The following is a 22,430-nucleotide window of genomic DNA, read 5'->3' on the forward strand; positions in this document are numbered from 1 at the left end:
AAAACGAGAGAGAGAGAGGATGAGCCAGAGGAGGAAGAAGGTCCCGGGCGGTCGGCCTTATCCAGGGGCTCTTCGGCCTCCTGGAGGCCGACGGGTCCTCTTCGGCCAGTCGTGGGCCGACGGCAGGCTCTTCGGCCACCAATGGGCCGACCGGCCCTCTTCGGACTCTCACCGGCTGACAGACCCCCCCCCCCCCCCCCTTCGGTCCACCAGAGGCCGACGGGGTGCTAGTTTTGGTTATTTTCAATTTCGACATATGCTTTTCTATTTTGATACAAAATAGGTAGTACTTTTGGAGAAAAAAAATCCTCCACCGGCCCCTGCCCGGGATGAGAAATCCAACGGCGGCCGGTGCCGTCAGCGAGCTGGCGGAGCTGGTCCTCCCGTGGCTGCCGCCGCCCGACCTTGCCGTCGCGGCTTCCGCCAGCCGCGCCATGCGCGCGGCCGCGTCTGCCGTCACTGCCCGCCGCGCCGCCGACTCGGCCCGCGGCCTGGAGGCCTTCCCTGCCCCCTTCGTCAACCCCATCGACTCCCAGCCCTACTCCTACTTCATCTACACGCCCTTCTCCCTCATTCCTTCCGCAGCCTCCTTCCACGCCCAGCCGTGGGGCTGCGCATGGTCCCGGGCGCCGGGGCCCACCTGGCCCCGCCCCGACCTGGGCCTCCCCTTCGCGGGGTGCTCGTGCGCCCGGGGTGTGTGCGGCGGCGCGGGGTGCGCGTGCGCCGACGCGGAGGCCGTGGCGGCGGATCCGTCGGGAGCGGGGATGCGGAGCCTCAGCGAGTGCGGCGACGGGTGCGCGTGCGGGCCCTCGTGCGAGAACCGGCGGACGCAGCGCGGCGTCACGGTGCGGCTGCGCGTCGAGCGCCAACTGAAGAAAGGGTGGGCGCTGCACGCCGCCGAGGCCATTCACCGTGGCCAGTTCGTCTGCGAGTATGCCGGTACAATTCTAGAATATACCCCTCCCTAGTTCCGATGACGTTGCTGAATCCTTGTCAAAATTGTCGATCAATGAATGCTAGATTGATGATTTATGAATTTACATTAGAGTATGCAAATTCATGATTTCCCTTACATTTTTGTTAAACGATGATGCTTGGATGCAGATTCACCTTCAGATGTGCCTCACAACTGATCCCCGGGGTCAGTTGTGGTCTCAATATGGTGTATTAGTTGTGACTCGTGTTTGTTCTGGTTTACACTGAATTGCGTCAAAGCTTCAAAGAAAATCAACGGACTTGATAATTAGTTGCTTAGAGGGCAAGAACTTGCTACTGTATCGTGGTTCATGTGAAAAGCATTTTCAGCCGGGTAGGATGGAGGATCGCTTGAAAATAACTGAAAGAATCATGCATTTCGAGTGTAAGGTATGGTTTAGGATAATTGTCTGTAGGCAGTAATAATGTGCTAACACCTAACACTGATAAAAAATATTTAAAGTCCAATCTCCAGTTTTATCTGAACAAAATCATAGAGTTTAAAGTGCACACCAGCAAAGCAAATAGCTACTCTGTGAGGGGCTAGAAAATTGTTGCACTGTATTAGAACATTGTTGTTGGATAAACTGTACTTAATATACCAATGACTGGTATCACCGGAAATTCATGTGAGCCCTCATCATCTTTACCTTGCATCATCTATGAGCTACTGTACTCAAGTTTTGGGTATTCCCAAATAGTGGTTGTTGTTGTCCTACTCCATTGGTTTGTTAGGTTGCATTTATTTTTAAATCCCTTTGAACTCTGAAGGGCTGCGTATCAAGTTATTTTTGGCTCCGCGGTCGGGTGTGCATATGTTTGGTGATTAGATTACTTCATATTTTGAATGGCAGACTGACCTTACCATTTTCTAGTTTTAAATTTGAAAGATAAATATAAGGGATGTAGCCTGTGGGAATTAGAGAGGGCTGATTGGAAAATCCCTTTCATAATCTCCACATAACATTTGTTAGGTCAGCTTTAGTTCAAGGTTTTTGAGTCGATGAGTCGTCAGGGGGGGGGGGGACTCTAGACTAGTCTAGACTCATGGTCGATGAGTCGACGGTGAGTTAAGCAGCAGCAACCAGGGGAGGAGCAAGACCAACAGCAGCAACAACCAGGAGAGGAGGGGAGGAGCAGACCAGCCGCAGCAGCAACCTGGGGAGGAGGGGACGAGCAGCAGCAATCTGGGGAGGAGGGGACGAGCAGCAGCCCCAACCAGGGGAGGGGACGAGCAGCAGCAGCAGCAACCAGGGGTGGCGGCAGCTGCCAACAGTGGCGGAGCCAGGAAAATGAAATGGGGAGGGCCAAACGTTGCTAAATCTTCTTGGGGAGGGCCAGTCTATTAGGATACACTGATTTAACAGCAAAAAATCAGTTTTTATACCAGTATTAGGCTTAAACTAGTTACATTAAGGGGGCCAGGGCCCCTGCTGGCCCTCCTCTGTCTCCGCCACTGGCTGCCAAGGAGAGGGTTGGGTGGGGGGGGGGGCTGGTTCGATCTAGGTTTTCCAGGGGGGATGGGCAATCAAATACAGTAAAAAAAACATATGACATGTGGGGCTCATAAAAAATGAGTCGTTCGACCCAGAAACCACGACTAGTCGAGACTATCGCTCGACTCATCCCAAGAGTCGAGTCGAGAGGTTGAGTCGACCCTGGAAGTGCGACTCATCGACTAGTCGCGACTAGTCGATCGACTCAAAAACAGAGCTTTAGCTTACATTGGTTTGTTATAGGTGTGGGTTATGTTCCTGCCGACATTGACTTTAACTATGCTATATTTATGTTTGAATTATTATAGGTGAGTTCTTGACAACAGAAGAAGCCCGGAGGAGGCATAGGCTGTATGACGAGCTTGCCTTGGTTGGTAAGCTCTCTCCTGCACTCCTCGTCATACGTGAGCATCTTCCTTCTGGGAGAGTATGCATGCGAGTTAACATTGACGCGACAAAAGTGGGAAACGTGGCTCGTTTCATCAACCATTCATGTGATGGAGGCAACCTACGCCCTGTCTTAGTGAGAAGCTCCGGTTCGTTGCTCCCAAGGCTCTGCCTTTTTGCTGCCAGAGATATAGTGGACGGGGAAGAGCTCGCCTTCAGTTACGGGGATGCTCGACCCAGTCCCAAGGGCTTACCATGCTTCTGTGGAAGCTTGTGTTGCCCTGGTGTATTACCTGCCGAAGAAACCTAAGTTTGTGTCATCGGATGTAATTCCTTGGGAGCAAATTTGATTATGCGCTGTTTGTACTTTACAAAAATGTTGTCAAGCTTCAGGATGAGTTATTATTCCTTCATTTCATCGGTTGTAATACGTTCCTAACAAATTTTATGTATTCTTTCAATATGACATCAGTTGTAACTGCTGATTTTTTAACAAATTGTATAATGTACTCTTTCTTAACAAGTGATTTGCTGCAAGGGAGGTAAGCTGCACACCAGATCAATTTGCCACGAGAATAAGGCTTGTTTCTACTAAAACCTGCATTGTTTCTTAAAGATGTTGACAATGCAGTTTGTATTGGCACTTGAGCACGCATTCCCTTCTTCTGTTGTGTTGCCGATTCTCTGGTTTATGTTTCTACTTTCAGTTTTATAAATATTCCAGCAACAACGAAAATCACCAAAAAATCAGTAAATTCCAGTGTTTTTGTTTTGCATTTTTCGTCTAAAGGGCTGAAACATTCACTAGAATTCAACCAATTTTTTTTTTCAAAAAACATTTAAGCTTCATGTATTACTGACAGTGCTAAAATGTTTTGACTAAAAGGCAAATATTCTGAATTTCATTGAATGCGCGATTCGGTGAATCTTTCATGGGAAAATTGATTGATCCCAGAGAAGTTGAGCTTGGTGTGGTTTGTAGCTTCACGGCAACGAGGCAAAACAGCTCCCGAGCTAACAACACTACCGTTGTCTTCCGTGAGCGTGAGATCCGCGGCCCCGCGCGGCGCGGACCTCATAAATCTTGCGTGGACACCACCGGGGCTCCGGCGAGCGAGGACCCATCCACCAGCTTCCACCCCTTTTAAAACTCGCCGCCCGGCTCACTCCACGCGCGCGGCCACGGCGCACGCGCATGTACGCAGTAGTACGTGCGTGCGTACGTGCGCGATGCAGGAGCCACTGCCGCCCAGGAAGCGTGGGGGCGCCGTGCACGGGTCGGCGGCGAGAGAGCAGCAGCAGCAGCAGCAGGCGGACGAGACGTCGTCGTCGTCGTCGGCGGGGCCTGGGGCGCCGTGCGGCGCGTGCAAGTTCCTGCGGCGGCGGTGCGTGCCGGGGTGCGTGTTCGCGCCGCACTTCAGCGGCAGCGGGCGGGAGCGCGGCGCGGCGCAGTTCGCGGCGGTGCACCGGGTGTTCGGCGCCAGCAACGTGGCCAAGCTGCTGTCGCGCGTGCCCGTGGCGCTGCGCCGGGACACGGCGCGCACCGTCTGCTACGAGGCGCAGGCGCGCGTCGCCGACCCCGTCTACGGCTGCGTCGGCACCATCCTCGCCCTCCAGCACCAGGTTATTGCATGCACTGACCCACGGCTCAGAAAACGTACTGTGCTCACAGCCACGGCCCTCTTCCTTCTGATCGGTGTCGACGGCAGGTAGCGCTCCTCCAGGGCCAGCTCTCCGTCCTGCAAACCCAGCTCTTCAACTGCAGGCTGGCCCTCGCGAGCATGCACCCGGACACCGCGGAGCAACTGGCAGTGCTGCAGCCGGCGTACTCCGCAGCGTCGGCGCCGAGCCAGATGGTGAACTATGACGACCTTCCGCAGGCCGTGGACTTCATGGACGTTGAGCCCCAGATGAGGGGCCTCGAGTCTCTCCAGCTCTCGCAGCCGCCGCACCGAGACGAAGACGAGAGCCAGGGCGTGAGCCCTTTCTCGGGGAACGCAGGACAACGGCAACTATGAAACACGTGTAAATGGCTAGATGCATGGTGTTTTTGCAATGTCGTGATGTGAAGTGCTTCCATTAATGATTACTAGCACATATGTCCGACATATGCCCGTGCGTTGTAACAAGAAAAAGTAAGGTTAATGTTTCATCAAAACGCCACTTTCTAAATTTTAAGTCATTTGGATTTGGTTTAGTTAGACTTTAAATTCAAACAATTTTGTATTAAATTAAATTTCCTTAAATGTAAAGACGATAAGATTCCTCAAATCACTTCATTTTCCTTATATTTTTTAATCCCATAAAAATATATATTGTTGGTCCAAATTCCTTCTTTACTTGCTTGGCTGCTATAATTAAAGGTAATTCATTTTGACACAGTTTTTTCGTCGTCTGCAGTTACAAATGGAATAACTGTTAGCAACAAAGCTGTACTTGCTTTGGTTGGTGGGGCAGCTCCTCCATCATGAAATGAAATGCATTATTAACTTGAAGTTTCAAGCAACACCATCAGAATTACATCGTGTAAAATCTGAAAGAGAATAGGTTTATGGTTTACCTCCAGCAATTATTATCAGTACGGTGAGAAATCATAGCCCCAGCAATCTTAGACCAGCAGGGACCAACCTCATGGACGGAAGCCAATAACTTGGAATCCTCTTGAGGACACCATTCCCCATAATCTATATCTGAATCAAGAACATTACACCACCTGTTTAATGAGGATAAAAAATAACATCACCATCAAATCATAAACTTTGAACTCACATGGTAAGACTACTACATTACCTCTCGCTGCATTGACTTTGATTGCGGCTAGAAACAAATTGAGCAATCTTATTCCAGTTGCCAGACCTAAAAATCTTGACAGATACCAGGAGGCGCTTGTCCTCATCATCAGACCATCTCCCCACCCTTTTCCTTTCAGGGATTAGCGTCGCGCCCTTTATTCGTTCTCCCTTGTACTTGTACTCGTTAGTCTGACAATTTGGCATGAAAGGTATTAGGATGCACAAAGGTGCTGGTAGTAGAGATGTCTGAGATCCAACAAAAGTGGTGGTATGCTCCCTGGTGAACATCTGCAGAGCTAATACATGATTACTTGACATGCCCCCACTCACACACACTTCAAAACTGAAAAAAAGAACTTGATTTGCGCGCTGGTTTAGGTGCCACGGAACAACATCAACAAAATGTTCTGTATTTTCTGAGCGGTTATGCTACGCTTCCAGATGTTATTGTTACGGATTAATATTACAAAATGAACAACCCACACTTTGTCGATATGCATATACCTTTGTGTTCTTTAGTCTTCCTCATCGGCCGGACATCCTCGAGCTGCGGTGAGGTCAATCCTCTGCCGGATCCCACCACCATTGCGTGCGAGCTGCATGAAACAAGACGGCCAAGATGCATATTTCATTTGTGTAGCCTGACAGTGATGTACATGAATTTATGGATTTTGCTAGCTGAATAACTCTGCTTTTATGTGCAAGTCAGTTCACACGTGTATTTCCAAGCTGAGGGCGTTCAGACTCCTCCTTGCAGATCTGGCCGGCCACGCCGGACCCCCCTCTCTCGCGCACCGTCGGTAGGACAGCCAGCCGCCGCCGATGACGAGGAGCCGCTGGAGCCCCACGTCCCCAACCCCCGAGCCGGGACCCCCCTCTCTCGCGCACCGCCGGCAGGACAGCCAGCCGCCATCGGTGACGAGGAGCCGCTGGAGCCGCACGTCCCCAACCCCAGAGCCGGGACCCCTTCCCCTCTCTCGCGCACCGCCGGCAGGATAGCCAGCCGCCGCCGATGACGAGGAGCCGCTGGAGCCCCACGTCCCCAACCACCGAGCCAGTCGATCCCGTCGGCATCCCTTGCTGGTTCGCGTGGCATCGAGCAGCAGCAGTTTGGGTGGAGGAAGACGACCGCGGGGTGAGTACAAAAAATTGCAGGGTTTCTAATGCAAAATTCTAAAACGAAACTTTTTTCACTTAAAAAGGGAGTGCGGGTTGAATACACAAAACGTCAGGGTTTTTTTCGCAAAAATACCACGACGGACGACAGAAACCGTATTTGCTTTATTATTAGGGAGAGATGTGGTGATGCTTAAGTGAGTCTTTTCTGCTGGATGTATTGTTTTTAGATCAATAGTAGTATATTCCATTAAGATAGTGTTTCATCCTTAGGCAAGACATCCTTAATACACGGGTCCTATATCGAGCCACGCAGCCATAGCTCGTTCAAAACGACTATCTCTCCCTGATAATAAAGCAGCCAGTGCTTCTGCCGTACGTTGTGGTTTGTTTGTAAAAAAGTCCCTCGCTTTTCAGGTAATTAACCCGCCGTCCCTCTTTAAGTTACTAAACAGGAAAACATTTCGTTCTTATAAATTGCCCCTGAAGTTGCACCGTGAGTGAGAAAAAATAATTCGTGTTTCTTTTTCAAAAAAAGATGCACCGTGATTGGTTTTTCAACAGGCGAGCTGTTAAACTGCAAACAACATTGGAGTGGTGCATTGGTTCGGATTCCATACTTCTACCCCTAAGACCCAGGTTCGAGTCTTGCTTATCTCACTTTTTTGTTTATTTTTTAAATATAAGTACACGGATTGGAACTCACGACCAACAAGAATTTTTTGTTTATTTTTTAAATATAAGTACACGGATTGGAACTCACGACCAACAAGAACAGTGTGGTCGGCGCTAACTAAACTAGGTAGCCTGACGCACACGATGCTCCTGTGTAGAAAAAAAGGAGGGTTCGTATGCATAGTCCCACATTGATGCCTTACACACAAATCCATCTATTTTCTCTCCCTAATAATAAAGCAGCCAGTGCTTCTGCCGTACATTGTGATTTGTTTGCAAAAAAGTCCCTTGCTTTTCAGGTAATTAACCCGCCGTCCCTCTTTAAGTGACTAAACAGGAAAACATTTCGTTCTTGTAAATTGCCCCTGAAGTTGCCATAAATTACCCACCATGCAATCCATAAGTGAGAGAAAATAATTCGTGTTTCTTTTTCAAAAGAAGCTGCGTCGTGATTGGTTTTTTAACACGCGAGCCGTTAAACTGCAAACAACGTTCGAGTGGTGCATTGGTTCGGGTTCCATACTTCTACCCCTAAGACCCAGGTTTGAGTCTTGCTTATCTCACTTTTTTCTGTTTATTTTTTAAATATAGGTACACGGATTGGAACTCACGACCAACAAGAACGGTGTGGTTGGCGCTAACTAAACTAGGTAGCCTAACGCACACGATGCTCCTGTGTAGAAAAAAAGGAGGGTTCGTATGCATAGTCCCACATTGATGCCTTACACACAAATCCATCTATTTATATAGGTTTGCAAATTAAACTCAATAAACCTCCTCGTGAATCAGTAAGAAAAACGAGTACACTTCTAACAAAGATTTTGCCAAACTAATGCAAGAAGAGATCTGAAATCCATAGCGGCCCTTGATTTTGGTGATCATGCACACAACCATGTATGGGTTGCTAATTTAGGCATGGTTCCCTAATAATGTGTAAACCCCCTCCCTATCAAATATAAGGCTTTTTTCCCTTTACCCTATAATTCAAAACATTTGACGACTAATTTAGTGTCGATCCCTTCCCTAATAATGGAACCTGTCAATTTTTTCTGTTGTTGCAAATTAATCCCCGATAAATGAAAATGCAGAAAATATGTATGCAGACTCGACGCCGCGTGATAATACTGAACAAACGAAGTATAATATAAGATGTGATGTCTCTGCCTAAAGACATATTGAATAAAGAAAAAAGAGTAGGTGATTCAAATGCTAAACAAAGTAGCCTAGCAATCTATTCTTAGTCCTTCCACATTTGTAATGCGAGGGTTGTCGATACAAATCCGATAGTCGGCATTCTTTTTGTCTATCGATTATACGAACAAGAATTTCATTTTTCTCTCAAATTAAATGGAGAATCCATGCAATTGAATAGAGCAAGCAATTTCAAATTGACATAATATAAAACATGTTAGTGCAAAAGCTACATGGAGAGCGTAAAAGCCTATAGTCCGCCTAATTGTCCAAAAAATTATTCATACTTGAATGAAGTTTTCTCCATGTCTTCGTTTCATAGGAGTCGTCAAGTAACATTAAGTTGCCAAAATCAAGAAAACATGACATCTTTTTCATGAATGACAAAGTTTTCCTTCCATTTTTTTTATCTAGATACTTGTAGTTTTACTTTTTTGTAAACAACTTTAGTTTCACAAAGTTTCTAAGGATGAGAATAATCTTATTTGTGATGCTTTTCGGAGTTGGATACAAAAGACGACACATAATGTCAAAAGATGCATCTTTTTGTTGTTTTTCACCCGTCGTAACGCACGGACATATGTACTAGTATTACCAAACAATGTGCAATGCTATTCTTGGATATGTGAAGTTTCTCAGGAATAAACACTCTATATACAAAACTTGACTTAAGCTGCTGAGTAACTATAAACCGATCTATATAAACTAGAACTAGAAAGACGAGCTAAAGCAGTCGAATAATCACTTAGGCCCTGTTTGGAACCATAATAGATTATGATAATCTGGATTATGAATATAGATTACATAATCTGATTTATAAAAATAATCCAGGTGGACATGTTTGGAGGCCAGATTATATAAACTGTAAACCAGTTTTTAAATTGTACAATGACATGTTTGCCCTTTGTTTACAAGGAAAAATAGGAAAGTGACGATGGCACAGCGTAATTCTCTTGAAGTTTACAAGGGTAACACGTCATTTGTAATCCATAATCTTCTTTTAGTTGGGGTAGAGCAGATTATGAGATTATAATAATCTGATCATCTAGTTTATAAAATCTATAATATAAACTGTCCTGTTTGGAAATACTATAGATTATAAAAACCAGATTATACAATCTGGGTGGTTCCAAACAGGGTCTTAATCAGACAAAATCATAACTACTCCCTCTGTTCCAAAATATAAGACATTTTAGGGATTTCACTAGAAGACTACATACGGAGCAAAATGAGTGAATCTATACTCTAAAATGTGTCTATGTACATCCGTATGTAATTTATAGTACAATCTTTAAAATGTCATATATTTAGGAACGGAGGGAGTAGGAGATTTGTACGTTGACGGGCAAGCGCCATGCCAATCATCAATGCATGAATCTCTATCTCAAGAGCGTCACTGCAGTTAAATAGCGATACGCTGAGAAAATGACTGAACCATCAATGTCGTCGTAGGATCATCCCAATCCCCGTCATGCCATCATCCTCCATAAAAGATCCATTTATTGAAAGTACATTCATATTGCATGCTGGTGCAAGCCATGGTAAAATTTGGGGCATACGGCGAGGCATTGATCTTTCCCTAAGACTCTTGTACTGCCATTAATTTTCCTTCGATCATCTCTTTCCCGGAATACTTTTGAACATCAACTATCGATCTCATGTAGCTTACCAGGAAGTCGACGACATTATATCTTCACGGAATGGTCATGCCCTCCTTCCCATGTGTTATATCTCCACGGAGCTGTCAAATTTGTCATATTAACATAATGATTCTTAATTAAGGCCTCCTTTGGTTCAAAGGATAGAATAGTATAGGAATAGGAAAAGCATAGGAAGTCAGATGTGAAAGCGCGTTATATCGTGTAGAGGGGTGGGTGTGAATAGGTAACTTTTACAAATTCGTCACCGAGGAATTACTCCTTGAGGAATTTGCTAAATAAGTACTCAAGTGCATGCAAAACATAGCAGTAGCATATTCATTATGATGAAATGGAACATAGACAAAGCACATGTAGCTTGTAAACATGATAAGCAAGTGAAGAACAATGTGACTGAAGAATTTGAGATGAGGAAATTAAGAAAGTCTTAAGTCAAAGTCTTCAAACAGTAATGATCAATTTCATCGACAAATACTTAAGGAAATAAGTGAATTGAGGAAATAGAACCAGGAGCTCAATGAAGACAACGACTTGATGACCCAGTTCCAACTGTTGTGACAGACGTATGTATGGTTTGGAGCGGCTTGATATTTAAACCAAAGGACACACAGTTCTTACCGTATTCTTCTTGAGCTAAAGTCACGCAAACCTCGCCCAACACTCATGGTAAGTCTTCAAGGGAGACTTCCAAATATTCACAAACTCAGTCACCCGACAATCCAAAATTTACTGCTGGATGCTCTAGACCATTGACGCTTAACCGTGTGAAAGATACACAATCTTCAAAGGTAACAAGCGTCGGTTTCACACAGGAACAATATCTTCAGTGTTGTTCAATCACTTTGGGTTTTGGTTTGGTTTGGGTTTTTGGGTTTTTCCTCGCTAATAATTTTCTCTCAAAGTCCTCGGAGGATGGGATGCTCTCAAATGACAAGTGCCAAATTTTCTCTCGAAGCAGCCAACCAACTAGTGGTTGTAGGGGGCGGCTATTTATAGCCAGGGAACAATCCTGACATGATATGACATAAATGCCTCCTAATGATATGACCATTATGTGGATAAGGTTTTGGAGACAACTGTCGCAAAGCATAACAACGGTCGGAACTTTTGAACTATGAAAATCCTCAGATCTATTATGTTCCTCACTTATAGGCAATTCACACTAGCGAAGTCTTCACTCATCAGGGAAAACAATTTCCTCTTAGACCAGAAGATCGAACAGCCGGCTGAAGTCGAAAGAACCATCAAACATTGCAACAAGTTACAAGGACGTCTTGTGTTGGATCGATTGCTCGTGCTATTACATATCACCGGAGGGAAATCGTAGTACACAGGAGAGAAAGAAAAAGGGGAGCCACGATCTAAAAACAGGTTGACAAAAGATTCGATGTCGTGCCTCGCTCGAGTCAGGATCACTCCGTGGCCGAAGTGTCCGAGCCAGGCTCACCTTCCCTCGTCCGTGCCGCAGTCGCCGCGCCTCGCCCGCCTTGGATCCATCTTCACCCTGAGCCGCCGCTGCGTTTGAGCCGCCATCGCGCTTCCAGCCGACGTGACGTCGGCCTGTACCACGCCTTGAGCCGCCATGGCGTCGGTCTTCACCTTGCCCAGCTCTGCTTCACCTTGCCTTTGCAAGTACAACTCGATCCACGCACCGACACAAGTTCCATTGACCACCATGGGCTCGGTCTCCTCTACCGTGCTCCAACCGCACCCCTGCTCCGCATCCACCATGGGCTCGGTCTCCTCTACCGTGCTCCGACCGCACCCCTGCCTCTGCCGTCTCGCCACCGCGGCCTCCACCTCGGACTCAGCCGTCAGCACCCGCCGCGCCGTGGCTGGGTCAACCTACCTCCGCCGCCATGTTTTGCCTCGCCACCATGGGCGCGCCTCGCCTCTGCCGCGCCCTGAGCCGCCGCTGCGCACGCCGCCGCCGCATCTTGGGCCACCGCGTTCGCCTCGCATTGCTCCGCCTCCGCTTCTACTCATAGAGCCGTGCCGGCCACAGGCTCTGTTCACCTGCAGCTGAGCCGCCCGCCATAGATGAACCGCCACCATAGCTGAGCCGCCCGCCATAGATGAGCCGCCGCCGTCGCGACTTCCGCTTCTGCCGCGGGCCAATGCTGACAAGCCGCCCCGGCCGAGCCGCCGCCGCGTCGCGTCCGCCACACCTGGCTTGGCTCCATACCTCGCACAGCTGCATCGTTCAAAGCCGCCCTCGCGCAAGCTGCATCCACGCTGGCTCCGTTATGCCGTTCTGTGACCCACGCGTCGCTCCACCGTCCGCGTCGGCTGCCAACTCGCCGCAGCTTTGCCTCTGCTGCCGCCTCGCCGCGCGCCTCCGCCACCGCATCCTCACATCAAGCTAGCCTCGCCTCGCTTCGCCTCGTATTACTCGTGGTAGTAGTACCATTTGGCCAAAGAGGAATAGTGGACAGGATGGGTTGATATCAGATGTTACAGATGCTAATATGGAGGATTAAAGAAAAGCGATGAAGGTGGCCGCAAGCATAGATTTGTGCAGCACTATGACAACCACCAGAATCAGACAAGGCATTCAAGCTGGCCTTCCCCCTCGGTCGCCGGTCTCGACCAGCAGGAGCTACAACTACCCCTGTCACTCGGGCTCTATTTCCGGGTTTAGCTGAGAAAGCGTCCGGGCTCATCCAATAAATTATCAGGTGCTATCTTTATCATATATTTTTTATACACATTAATTCATTCAAGAATAATTACTTTTGGCTTGTAATATTTTATTATACAGGACGACTGTTCATTAAAAAATAGCGTCATATTGCGAGTACGAAGCTCGTGTCAATCAACGTTATGGGCAACTCACCATCTGTGCTGGTTTACAATGATGCGGCCCAACTCTCAGGTTTGGGCAACAAAGACGGTTTACAACGACGTGGATCAAGACGGCTTACAATGACGTGGTCAACTCTCACGTCCGCGCAATCAAGGCGGCTTACAACGCCGTGATCGATTCTCGGGTTCATGCCAAAACGCCAGACAACTCTCGCATTCAAGACGCCGCCCTCACGGCCCGGATTATGTCAACCCGTCGGTGCAGAGCTCGCTTGTACGAGCCGCCCAACAGACGGACGCAAGTCGCCGACCCCATGGCCCGGTTTATATCAACCCACCGGTGCAGTTCTCGCTCATACGAGTCGCCCAGCAGACGGATGCAAGACGCCGCCATCACGGTCCGGACGACATCAACATAACGGTACAATGCTCACTTATATGAACCTCCCAACAGACGTGCGCAACCATCAACATTATACCGGCTTATGTCAAAATCAAGTATGGAGACTCTCAAGCCGCCTCCTTGAGTCGACTTAAGACTCGAGGGCTACACGAACATGGCTCGGCAGACTCAACTCGGATGAATAATTCAAAAACCCCGGGTCATTACAGGGAAATTAAGCCGGTTTCGGGGGCTGATGCCTCATTCACGAGAAGATTTAAAGATCGCCTAAGAAGACAAGTCGTCATGATGCGACCGCCCAAACATGGATGCCCGACCTTTATTGGTGGATGATTCATAAGCCGTCCAAGCATGGACGCTATCAGTATCAAAGAGCATAAGTCGTCATACTGCACTTATTTCAAAACCGGATACTGGTAAGCCAAGGAGGACCAAAGTTGCCACGTTGCATGATTCAAACATGGGCGCCTTATATGTTTTTGAGGATTAAGCCGGCTTGCTTGGGGGCTACTAATTTCCCAAGTCGTTTTGCGGTAAGAGCGTATACGCTTCTGCAATCCTATGTCTGGCTTTTCCCTAATCATAGGTCACTTGGGGGCTTCCACTCACCGAGTTCAGCCTGAATACCCTCTTGGCTAGCGAAAAATTAACGCATTACAAATGGTTATACTGGACTGTGTGTTGGACAAATCGCCCTATGGTCCCATGTACTCTTGGCGAGTCAATCCGCTTTTGGACCCTGAACTTGCCTTGGTTAAAACATGAAAGGTACTCGCAAGAGCCAACGCATGGAAAATAGACAAATCATTGGTTCACTGAACCTGCTTCACTGAAGCCTGATTCACGCCTGATCAGCCGGTCTAAATAACTTGGGCTGTTGCAAAAGCCTTCTTGGGGTAGCACTAGAGTTTTGCAAACTCGTCCTATCCTGTCGCAACTCATCGAGCCGACGAAATTTATGACTATCTTTGTGGCATTGCCACAAGGTTTCATAAAAGTTTTATAAACCTGCTGTGACTCACTGAGCCGGCCACGTGACTCACTGAGCCGGCTTAAACTCTTTTGGGTACCACTAGAGCCTCGAGAGCTCGTCTTACCCGTCAAGACTCACTGAGCCGGCTATGGTGTAACCAACACTATTCTGTCATATACATGCATCATCTTGCATTACGTCATGCATCATACATACATATCATGCCGGTCTTCAAACCGGGTCAAAGCATAAATTCTTGCAGGTGCAAATAAATCTTTGAATAGCCAATTTGGCTGGATTTTCATCATAGTTTATCATAAGTAGTGTTAAATGATTGGGTTTTTTTAACTAGCTCGGAAGAATTGACTATTGTCGAAGAGCTGCCCTATCACATATAATGTCGGGTCATCTAATTGACCGACTCATGGATTTTTTCAACTTGTGCGTTGTAGTAAACTACAACACTTATGGATTTCTCAAGAATATATTTCCCGGTTCACATTGCAACCACAATCAAGGATTTTTTTCATCACAAAGGTATCATGAGAGTTGATATAATTCTACAATGGAAGGAATAGTCACAAGTTGCTACACGCACACAACCCGGCACTTGGGGGCTACATTATTCAAATCAAGATTACATCAAAGTATGAAAGTCCCATGTCGCTGCAAGCATGCACCATGACACTTGGGGGCTAATGCAATCCGCTTTTCAAATCATCACATCATCAACAGACCCGGCTACATGTCGCTTTTTATTCAAGTATGGATTCAAGAAAGAACCGGCTCATCATTTTTATAATGACCCGGTCCTTGGGGGCTACACATTGCTGCTCAAGGTTCCATCATCAGATTTACAAAGTCCCTGCTCATTATTGCATAATGACCCGACCCTTGGGGGCTACATCATATGATGTTTTATTTTCAAAGGAGAAGAACGTGGAAGTCCCGAGTCACCGCAAGCAATCGACCCGTCACTTGGGGGCTACACTATTCAGATCATAATTTCTAAAGTCCCAGGTTGCCGTAGGCAAGACAACCCGACACTTGGGGGCTACAACACTAAGTTGTTTCACAGATCATGAGGTTCAAATTGAAGACCCGACCTATCACACATTGATGACCCGTCCCTTGGGGCTACAAGCACTACAAAAAATAAGCTCGTTTATGACAAAAAATATTGACGGCGGTTTTATTGGTCATAGATCTATGACTAAAATCTACAAAAAGGTCATGAGGTGTCTAAGATGGTCCAAATTGTAGAAAATTTTGACCATCTCTATCAAGAAGGTCATAATCCCATTGCTCAAAATGGTCATTGGCATGTGTAGCTCTATTTATGCCCGCATTGTAGGTCCTCCATGACAAAATTAAGAAGGTCATAGGCTTAAATAGAGGTGACTCGGCAGAAAACTCAACAATTTCGCCTATGTGTCTTGTATAGGTGTCGACAAGGCCACAAATGGAAAATGATTTTACGTCCAAAGAAAATGAAAACTCCCTTTAGCAACATTGTTTGCCATTCCAAGATGCACCCTTGTGCAAAATTGTTTGACCGATTTCCTTCCGATTCCATCTGATTTCCTTCTGATTCGCCAGAAAACTCTTTAAATGGCAAAAATAGCTTTAGATGCCCGCCACGTGGCTCCGGAGTGTGACCCCCTTCATGAACGGCACCGTCGTCTTCACTTGAGGGTGGAAACAGCCACACAATAGGTTACTTCTCATTTGTGGAAATATTTATGCCTTAGATCGGTAACATGCCGCACATCCATCCGATATTCATGTGTGGTAGTAGTCGGGTGGGTTCACATGGTCCTAGACGAATGTCCCCGTCCACACTCATCACCGTCATACCAAAGACAACCTTCCCCGATCCATGCCCCCACCTCACATCATCATCTCCTTGTCGCCGCCCTTCTCTCCCCTCATAGATCGTCGGCGGCAGGATTCACCGCACCTCACGCTGCCACTTCCATCCATCCATCAGGATCCACTCCTCCCGTCCACCCACACACCTACCTTATGGCTAGGGTTTCGGTGGCCTTCACCTCAGTGCTTCTTCGATGGAGACGAGGCCAGAGGCCGCCGGATCCTTCACCGATGTGGATGCAGTTAGTACTTGTCCTCCTTTATCGGTCAAGAGGGTAGAATTTTTTTGAAGAAAAATAAAAAGAAGAACACAATTGCATGAGCTTGATTCCTATTGGTGGAAACATTTGTTCCACGGATCGATGACGTGGCGCATATCCATCCATCTATCCATCTAGATCTCCACCCCCACATCCGTCCATCCATCCATAGAGAAAAGGAGAAACAGATCACACGACTCCCCTCGTCTCTCCCAAATCGCCGTCACCAGTGCCTCGTCTCCCTCCTCCGCCCCGCCTCGTCTCCCTTGCCGCCGACCCTCCCCTCTCGCCCTCCAACCTGGCAACTCTGGATGCTACCGGATCCGCCACATCCCCACCCAACCGTCCCTCTCGCATCACATCCCGCTCTCCTCACGCGGCTCCTCGTCGCGCTACCTTTGGCGGCTGATTCAGGCGATGTCCGGCGAATCCCTCCACCGCGAAGCACAGCCCGAGCTCCCCTTGCTCTGCGGTGCCCTCCCATCCTGCTAGATCCAGTGTTTGCGGCATCCAGAGCCCACCATGGACCACCCCTCATGGCTAGGGTTTCGGGCGTCGATTCCGGCTCTGGTGGCTATGCTGTCCTCGTGTCATCCGGTGAGTGCATACCCTCCCTTGGGTTCGTCCTCTCTCTCCCCCCTTGTCTACATGCTGCATTGGGTCTTGATGCATGCGTTGAGTGTGGGAAGGTCGGCGTGGCCTGCAGCCATGGCGAAACACCCACTATGTTGCTGCCTGGCAAGCATCAGTGGCTAGAATCAACCGCTACCTGTATATTCTTTCAGGGTAACAACATTGTAGGGAACGACTCTCTTTCCCGTAAGCAATTCTGAAGCCCATGTACGTCTTGTAGTAGCAACTAGGGTATTTGATGCAATTAGTACCCAAACAAATAGGTATAGTTAAAAATCAGGTTCCTAGACAACTACTATTAGGAGCACACAATATTTAGACTCTTGCTATATAATTAAAGGAAATAACAATATTGACTAATATCCTCTATATATTTACTAACCCCTGGTCCCAGACTTTACATATAAATTATAATTTGGGATGATAAATAGTAGGTATAAATGTATTTATTAAAACAAATTTATTTCATCCACATGGAAGCCAACACAGTATAACATGTAATATCTGTCAATTAGTTTAAACAACACTTCTTTTAAAATTTATGGTTCTAATTTTTTTCTTAGGTAAGAATGTTCTAGTTATGCATGGCACAGATGGGACGACGACGGCAGCAACCCTGTCCTGCTCGAGGAGGCGGATAGTAGGGGTGCGCCCAGCCGGCAACCCTGTCCTGCTCGAGGAGGCGGATAGTAGGGGCGTGCCCAGCCGGCAGCCTTGTCCTGCTCGAGGGGAGCCGACAACCCTGTCATGCAGGACTCCACCCCTGAGCTCGACCAGGAAGACATGGTTGAGTCCGAGCTCGAGCTTGACGACTCTGCACAAGGCAAGGTACCTGCTCCCTGCTCTCGTTTCCTTATAAATGCTCTACTGCTATTGTCCAATTTCTAGCTAGACCACACGCACACTACATTTTAGTGGTCAGGTTGGCATCCTGTAAACCAAGGACTGATGCTGCCATTTTAGTGGTCGCCAAGGTTCCGATAAATCCGCTGATCCTGTAAACTAAGGACTAAGCTCCATCTGGCCGCCTTTGAGTTTAGCATCGTCAGTTTTTTCTTTTCTTTCTAAACAATATTAATCGATGAGGTGTTTGTGGGTGCTCAAAATAATGTCTGATGTGCCAAATCTGCTGCTATGTACTAGTAACTAATATCTGCTGCTTTGAAGGTGCGAGCGATGGTGATGAAGTTCAGTAGTAACTCAAATCTGCTGCTACATAGTTTTCAGCCAGACTAGATACATGTTCGTCATGCCATTTCCTCAACTGTCTCACCCTTTTTGAGCTAGTGTACAAAAAACAAATTCTAGGTATGCATGAGTAGTGCAAAGACGCATACTCCCATCACTGAGAACAAGCTTTTTTAGTTGAGATTGTTCTATGGGAACCTCAGCCAGTGTAGCAGCACAAACATGTATAATCAACTTCTTTTCACCAGCTGAGTTAGCTAGTGGATTACTGAATTCAGTTATAACTAATATCAATAATGTTATAAGTGCCACTTGCAAATAATTTGCAAACAACACAACAAGCTATGTCTCGTAGGAATGTGTTTTTATATTCATAATCCATAGGAAGCCACAAAAAATACGTTGCCATCCCAGGCTACTCAACACTATAAATCACAAAAAATTGACGGGTAGCTATTTCAATGCATATTTAGGGTCCAAATCTTGCCAATGCTGATTTGTATGAGTGTTGCCTTTGTTTTACATGTAACACAGAATTGTGCTCGGGCTTGGCCTCCTTCTCATGTTGGTGGCGTTGCTTCCTAACCTTTCACATGTACTGCTCTCTCCTGTGTAACCCGTGAAATGTTTGCTCCTCTTGAAGTCTACCTTTTTCATTTCCTAACTGTTTGATTGACCAAATAAAGTTGGCACTGGATGTATGCATGCATGACCTACTTGCTTCCTCACATAGATGATTAGCTAAAATAATAATCACTTTGCATTGTTCCACGTATATAAATCAATTTGTCGAACGGTCTCACTCAAATGTGTTAATTGTTGCAAACTATGATTAGCTGGAAAAATAGACTGTAGTTCAAGCATGAAACTGAGTTATTCAAACCATGTTGGTTGATATGCGAGTTGCTTTGGGCTATCTAATTTCCATAGTATAGAAATCTAGGAATGCATAATACACTATCACAAATTCATAGGTCCATGAGATTTATGGTAAAATATAAATTAGTTGTTTAAGACATTAATTGTCCATGTAATTTGGTCTATTAAACGAGGAGTGATATCTAGAATTTTAGCGTGCTGCCATTGGATGTAGTGGCTAGGAGGGATCCTGTCGATCATTGTCAGCGAGCTAATCAGTTGAGTACATATTCTACTGTCAGGGGTCTATACTAGTGTCCATTTTGTTTAGCATCAATGTTGCATCTGCTAGAAGAGAAAATTTGGTTCAGTTGTAATATTCTACTATCTTAGTTTGTCTAAACATAAAAGCACTTATGTTACCTTTCCAACTTCTAATTTTTTACCTATCGTGTCACCCTGTCAGCTGCAGGAATGTATGTTAATCGACTACAACATGGATGACTTGCAAGTGCATCTGCTTGAGTTGCTCAAGATGATGGTGGGCACGAGGAGAGTTGATGAGTGCCGAAGGAGTGTCCGGAGCCTCACTGATGTGGTGTTACCATGCTAATGGAAGTGCTTTAAATTGCAGAACATATGCTATCTGAGAAGGTTTTAAACATACTAATTGATTATTTCTGTGTTTTTTGTCAGTTTTTAGGATGGGAGAGGTCAAGGAGAATGACGCATTCGCATGACGTCTTGGACAACCATGACTGCTGGCCAACTAAGGTTTCACTCTCTCAATCCGTCTCTGTCATATGATGAACACTATCTAGCCTTGTATGCATCTAGCTAGTCTTTGGCAACATTGGGGTTTTTTTTTTGCGTTTATTTTTTGGCAACTAATAGGAGAATGCCTACTGATGAATACCATTGTGCCATTTTGTCAGCGACCTAAATTCAAATTGTCGTGCTTCTATAAAATCAAGTACATAACAATGATCGCTACAACAAGACATTTTCTCTACTACTATTTCTCTGTTTTTCTTATGTGTTAAGTAATTGTGTAGATGGAAGTTGTATGAGGAACCTTTTGTTTTCAAATTAAGGCGCATGAGGAAGTACTAGTGCGAGATGTTCTGGTAGTAGATCACATGCCCATATAAAGGTTGTTGTGTTGTGGGAAAATAACATCTACTCCGTACACTTTTGTTTGGTCGATATTATGCTTGCTTCTATATAATGCATAGTACTGTGACAGGGCTTTTAGAACTTGAATAAGTACTCCCTCTATCGAAAATTATTTATCTTTATTTTGTCTAAATACATATGTATTTAACACTAAAATGAGTCAAGATACTTCCACATCTAGAAAAATCTAAGACAAGTAATTTGGGACGGAGAGAGTATATACATGTATGTTTAATGGTTATCTCGAGTTCTTATCATTCAGTTTGTGAGATGCTAATTATGCTTTTATTTAGTTGTTTTTCTGCATTAGAAGACAACATAAAGTTATGTTTACGTGGCCTAGACCATGATTCTAAGACCCAATAACACATTTATGTTTAACGTCAGAGTTTCCTGATATTTATGTTTAATCAAACTCACTTGTCATGTTATATGTATACTCTTCCTATTAGACCACCATTATCTGCACGCTCTTTTTTACTTTAAACCTCAACTTTGTGCAAAAACGTATTACATTTGTGAAGAGAGGAAGTAGTATTTTCCTTCTCATTGAAATATTCATAAGTCTAAAATGGATGTTCACACTACAAGAAATACGGTCAATTGTGACTTAAGTTGAGTAGCACAAGAAGTAAAATATACACGTATTGTAAGGCATGGGCACACGAAGTAAAGCAGCACACACACAAAGCGGACCGGCTAGACCGGCCTCTAACAAATGCACCCGGTGAAGGCTAGCATGACCGGTTTAATATTGTCATGTTTTTAATTGAACTATCGCTTTATTAATTTATCTCGAGAATCAAGTATTGCAAATGTATGCATTTTCATTGATGTTTTTTCTCCATTAGTGCAGATTTATGAGGGTATATACATAAGTAGTATTATTATGTTGTGAACTACCAGAACACGTGATAAATTATTAGTCTAAAATTCAAAAAAGAAAAACTGGTGTGAGGCCAAGGCTAGAAGAAAGGACAAGTATCTTTTTTTTCACAAAATTGTTACTACTTATTTTCGAAAATACTTTTTTGTAAATATTGTTAACATGTAATATTGTTCACAACTAATTATTTGTTTGCATCATATTTTTAATTGTATATACATTTTGCTGAGAAAAGAAACTGCGTTTTCGTTTTTTCTAGAAACACTGGACGCTTAGAGCCCTGTTCACCCATTTAAAGTTCATGAAGCAGACTATTCATGTGAGATTACTATTCATATTTAGTTAATAAGTGGATCTACTGTGTTCACTAACTACCATGCTTCGCTTAGCGTGTAGAGCGCGGTTCACCCGTTTTCATGTTCGGGAAGGTTACTATTTATATTTAGTTAATAAGTGGAGTTAGTGTACGTTAGAGCTGCTCTCCATTGATTGCCACATGTCAATTTCACAAAGCATTTGAATTTTTTTGAAAAAAGCGAGGGAGCCCTATCTTAGCCGGTTTAATACAGTAGTATTTATCCATTGTTAGCACCAAGTGCTTAACTAGAATTTTTAGAACTGGTTATGAGCTAAAATTACAACCGTTAATTCTTTTATCTATATGTAGCCTGATATATTTCTCGTAGGCAGATTCTTGTTATCCCAAGATTGTCCTGATTATCCTAAGGTTGTATATTTATTTTTCTCTTTAAGCTAGGTTTCTTTTCAAGCATGTCTAACATCTACATGGAAGTCTTGAGATAAGTAATATAAGGAGATTTTTTGTGGTACATGTGCACGAACCTATAATGGGTTATTATCTGCTGTCCTTTTTATTATTATATGTGGCTCGTTGTCTACAGGCTTATCTATGCATTAGTATTTGATGCTCTATCATGTTAGTTTCCTTGGTCTGCTTTCTGAGCCTTGCCATCATTTTCTTTTTGCAGGCGGCAATGATAGGAGTGGCAGATTGTGCAGAGGAAGAGGATGAGAAGAAACTTGTGCTTCACAAGCAATCTTTGTAGAACTCTCTTGATGTCTGAT

General features: G+C 45.4%; 1 protein-coding gene across 1 annotated transcript; it reads left to right on the plus strand.

Moving 5' to 3' along the window:
• The first annotated feature begins 373 nt into the window (after positions 1-373).
• On the plus strand, positions 374-10,272 carry LOC123441932 (histone-lysine N-methyltransferase SUVR3). The gene is given in 6 exon segments (XM_045118099.1): positions 374-939; positions 2,780-2,841; positions 4,568-4,834; positions 10,085-10,117; positions 10,119-10,214; positions 10,216-10,272. Coding segments are annotated over 6 exon segments (1,020 nt in total). The 5' UTR covers positions 374-434.
• Positions 10,273-22,430: the final 12,158 nt, after the last annotated feature.

The sequence above is a fragment of the Hordeum vulgare genome, chromosome 3H, assembly GCF_904849725.1.
Source record: "Hordeum vulgare subsp. vulgare chromosome 3H, MorexV3_pseudomolecules_assembly, whole genome shotgun sequence".
Lineage (NCBI taxonomy): Eukaryota > Viridiplantae > Streptophyta > Magnoliopsida > Poales > Poaceae > Hordeum > Hordeum vulgare.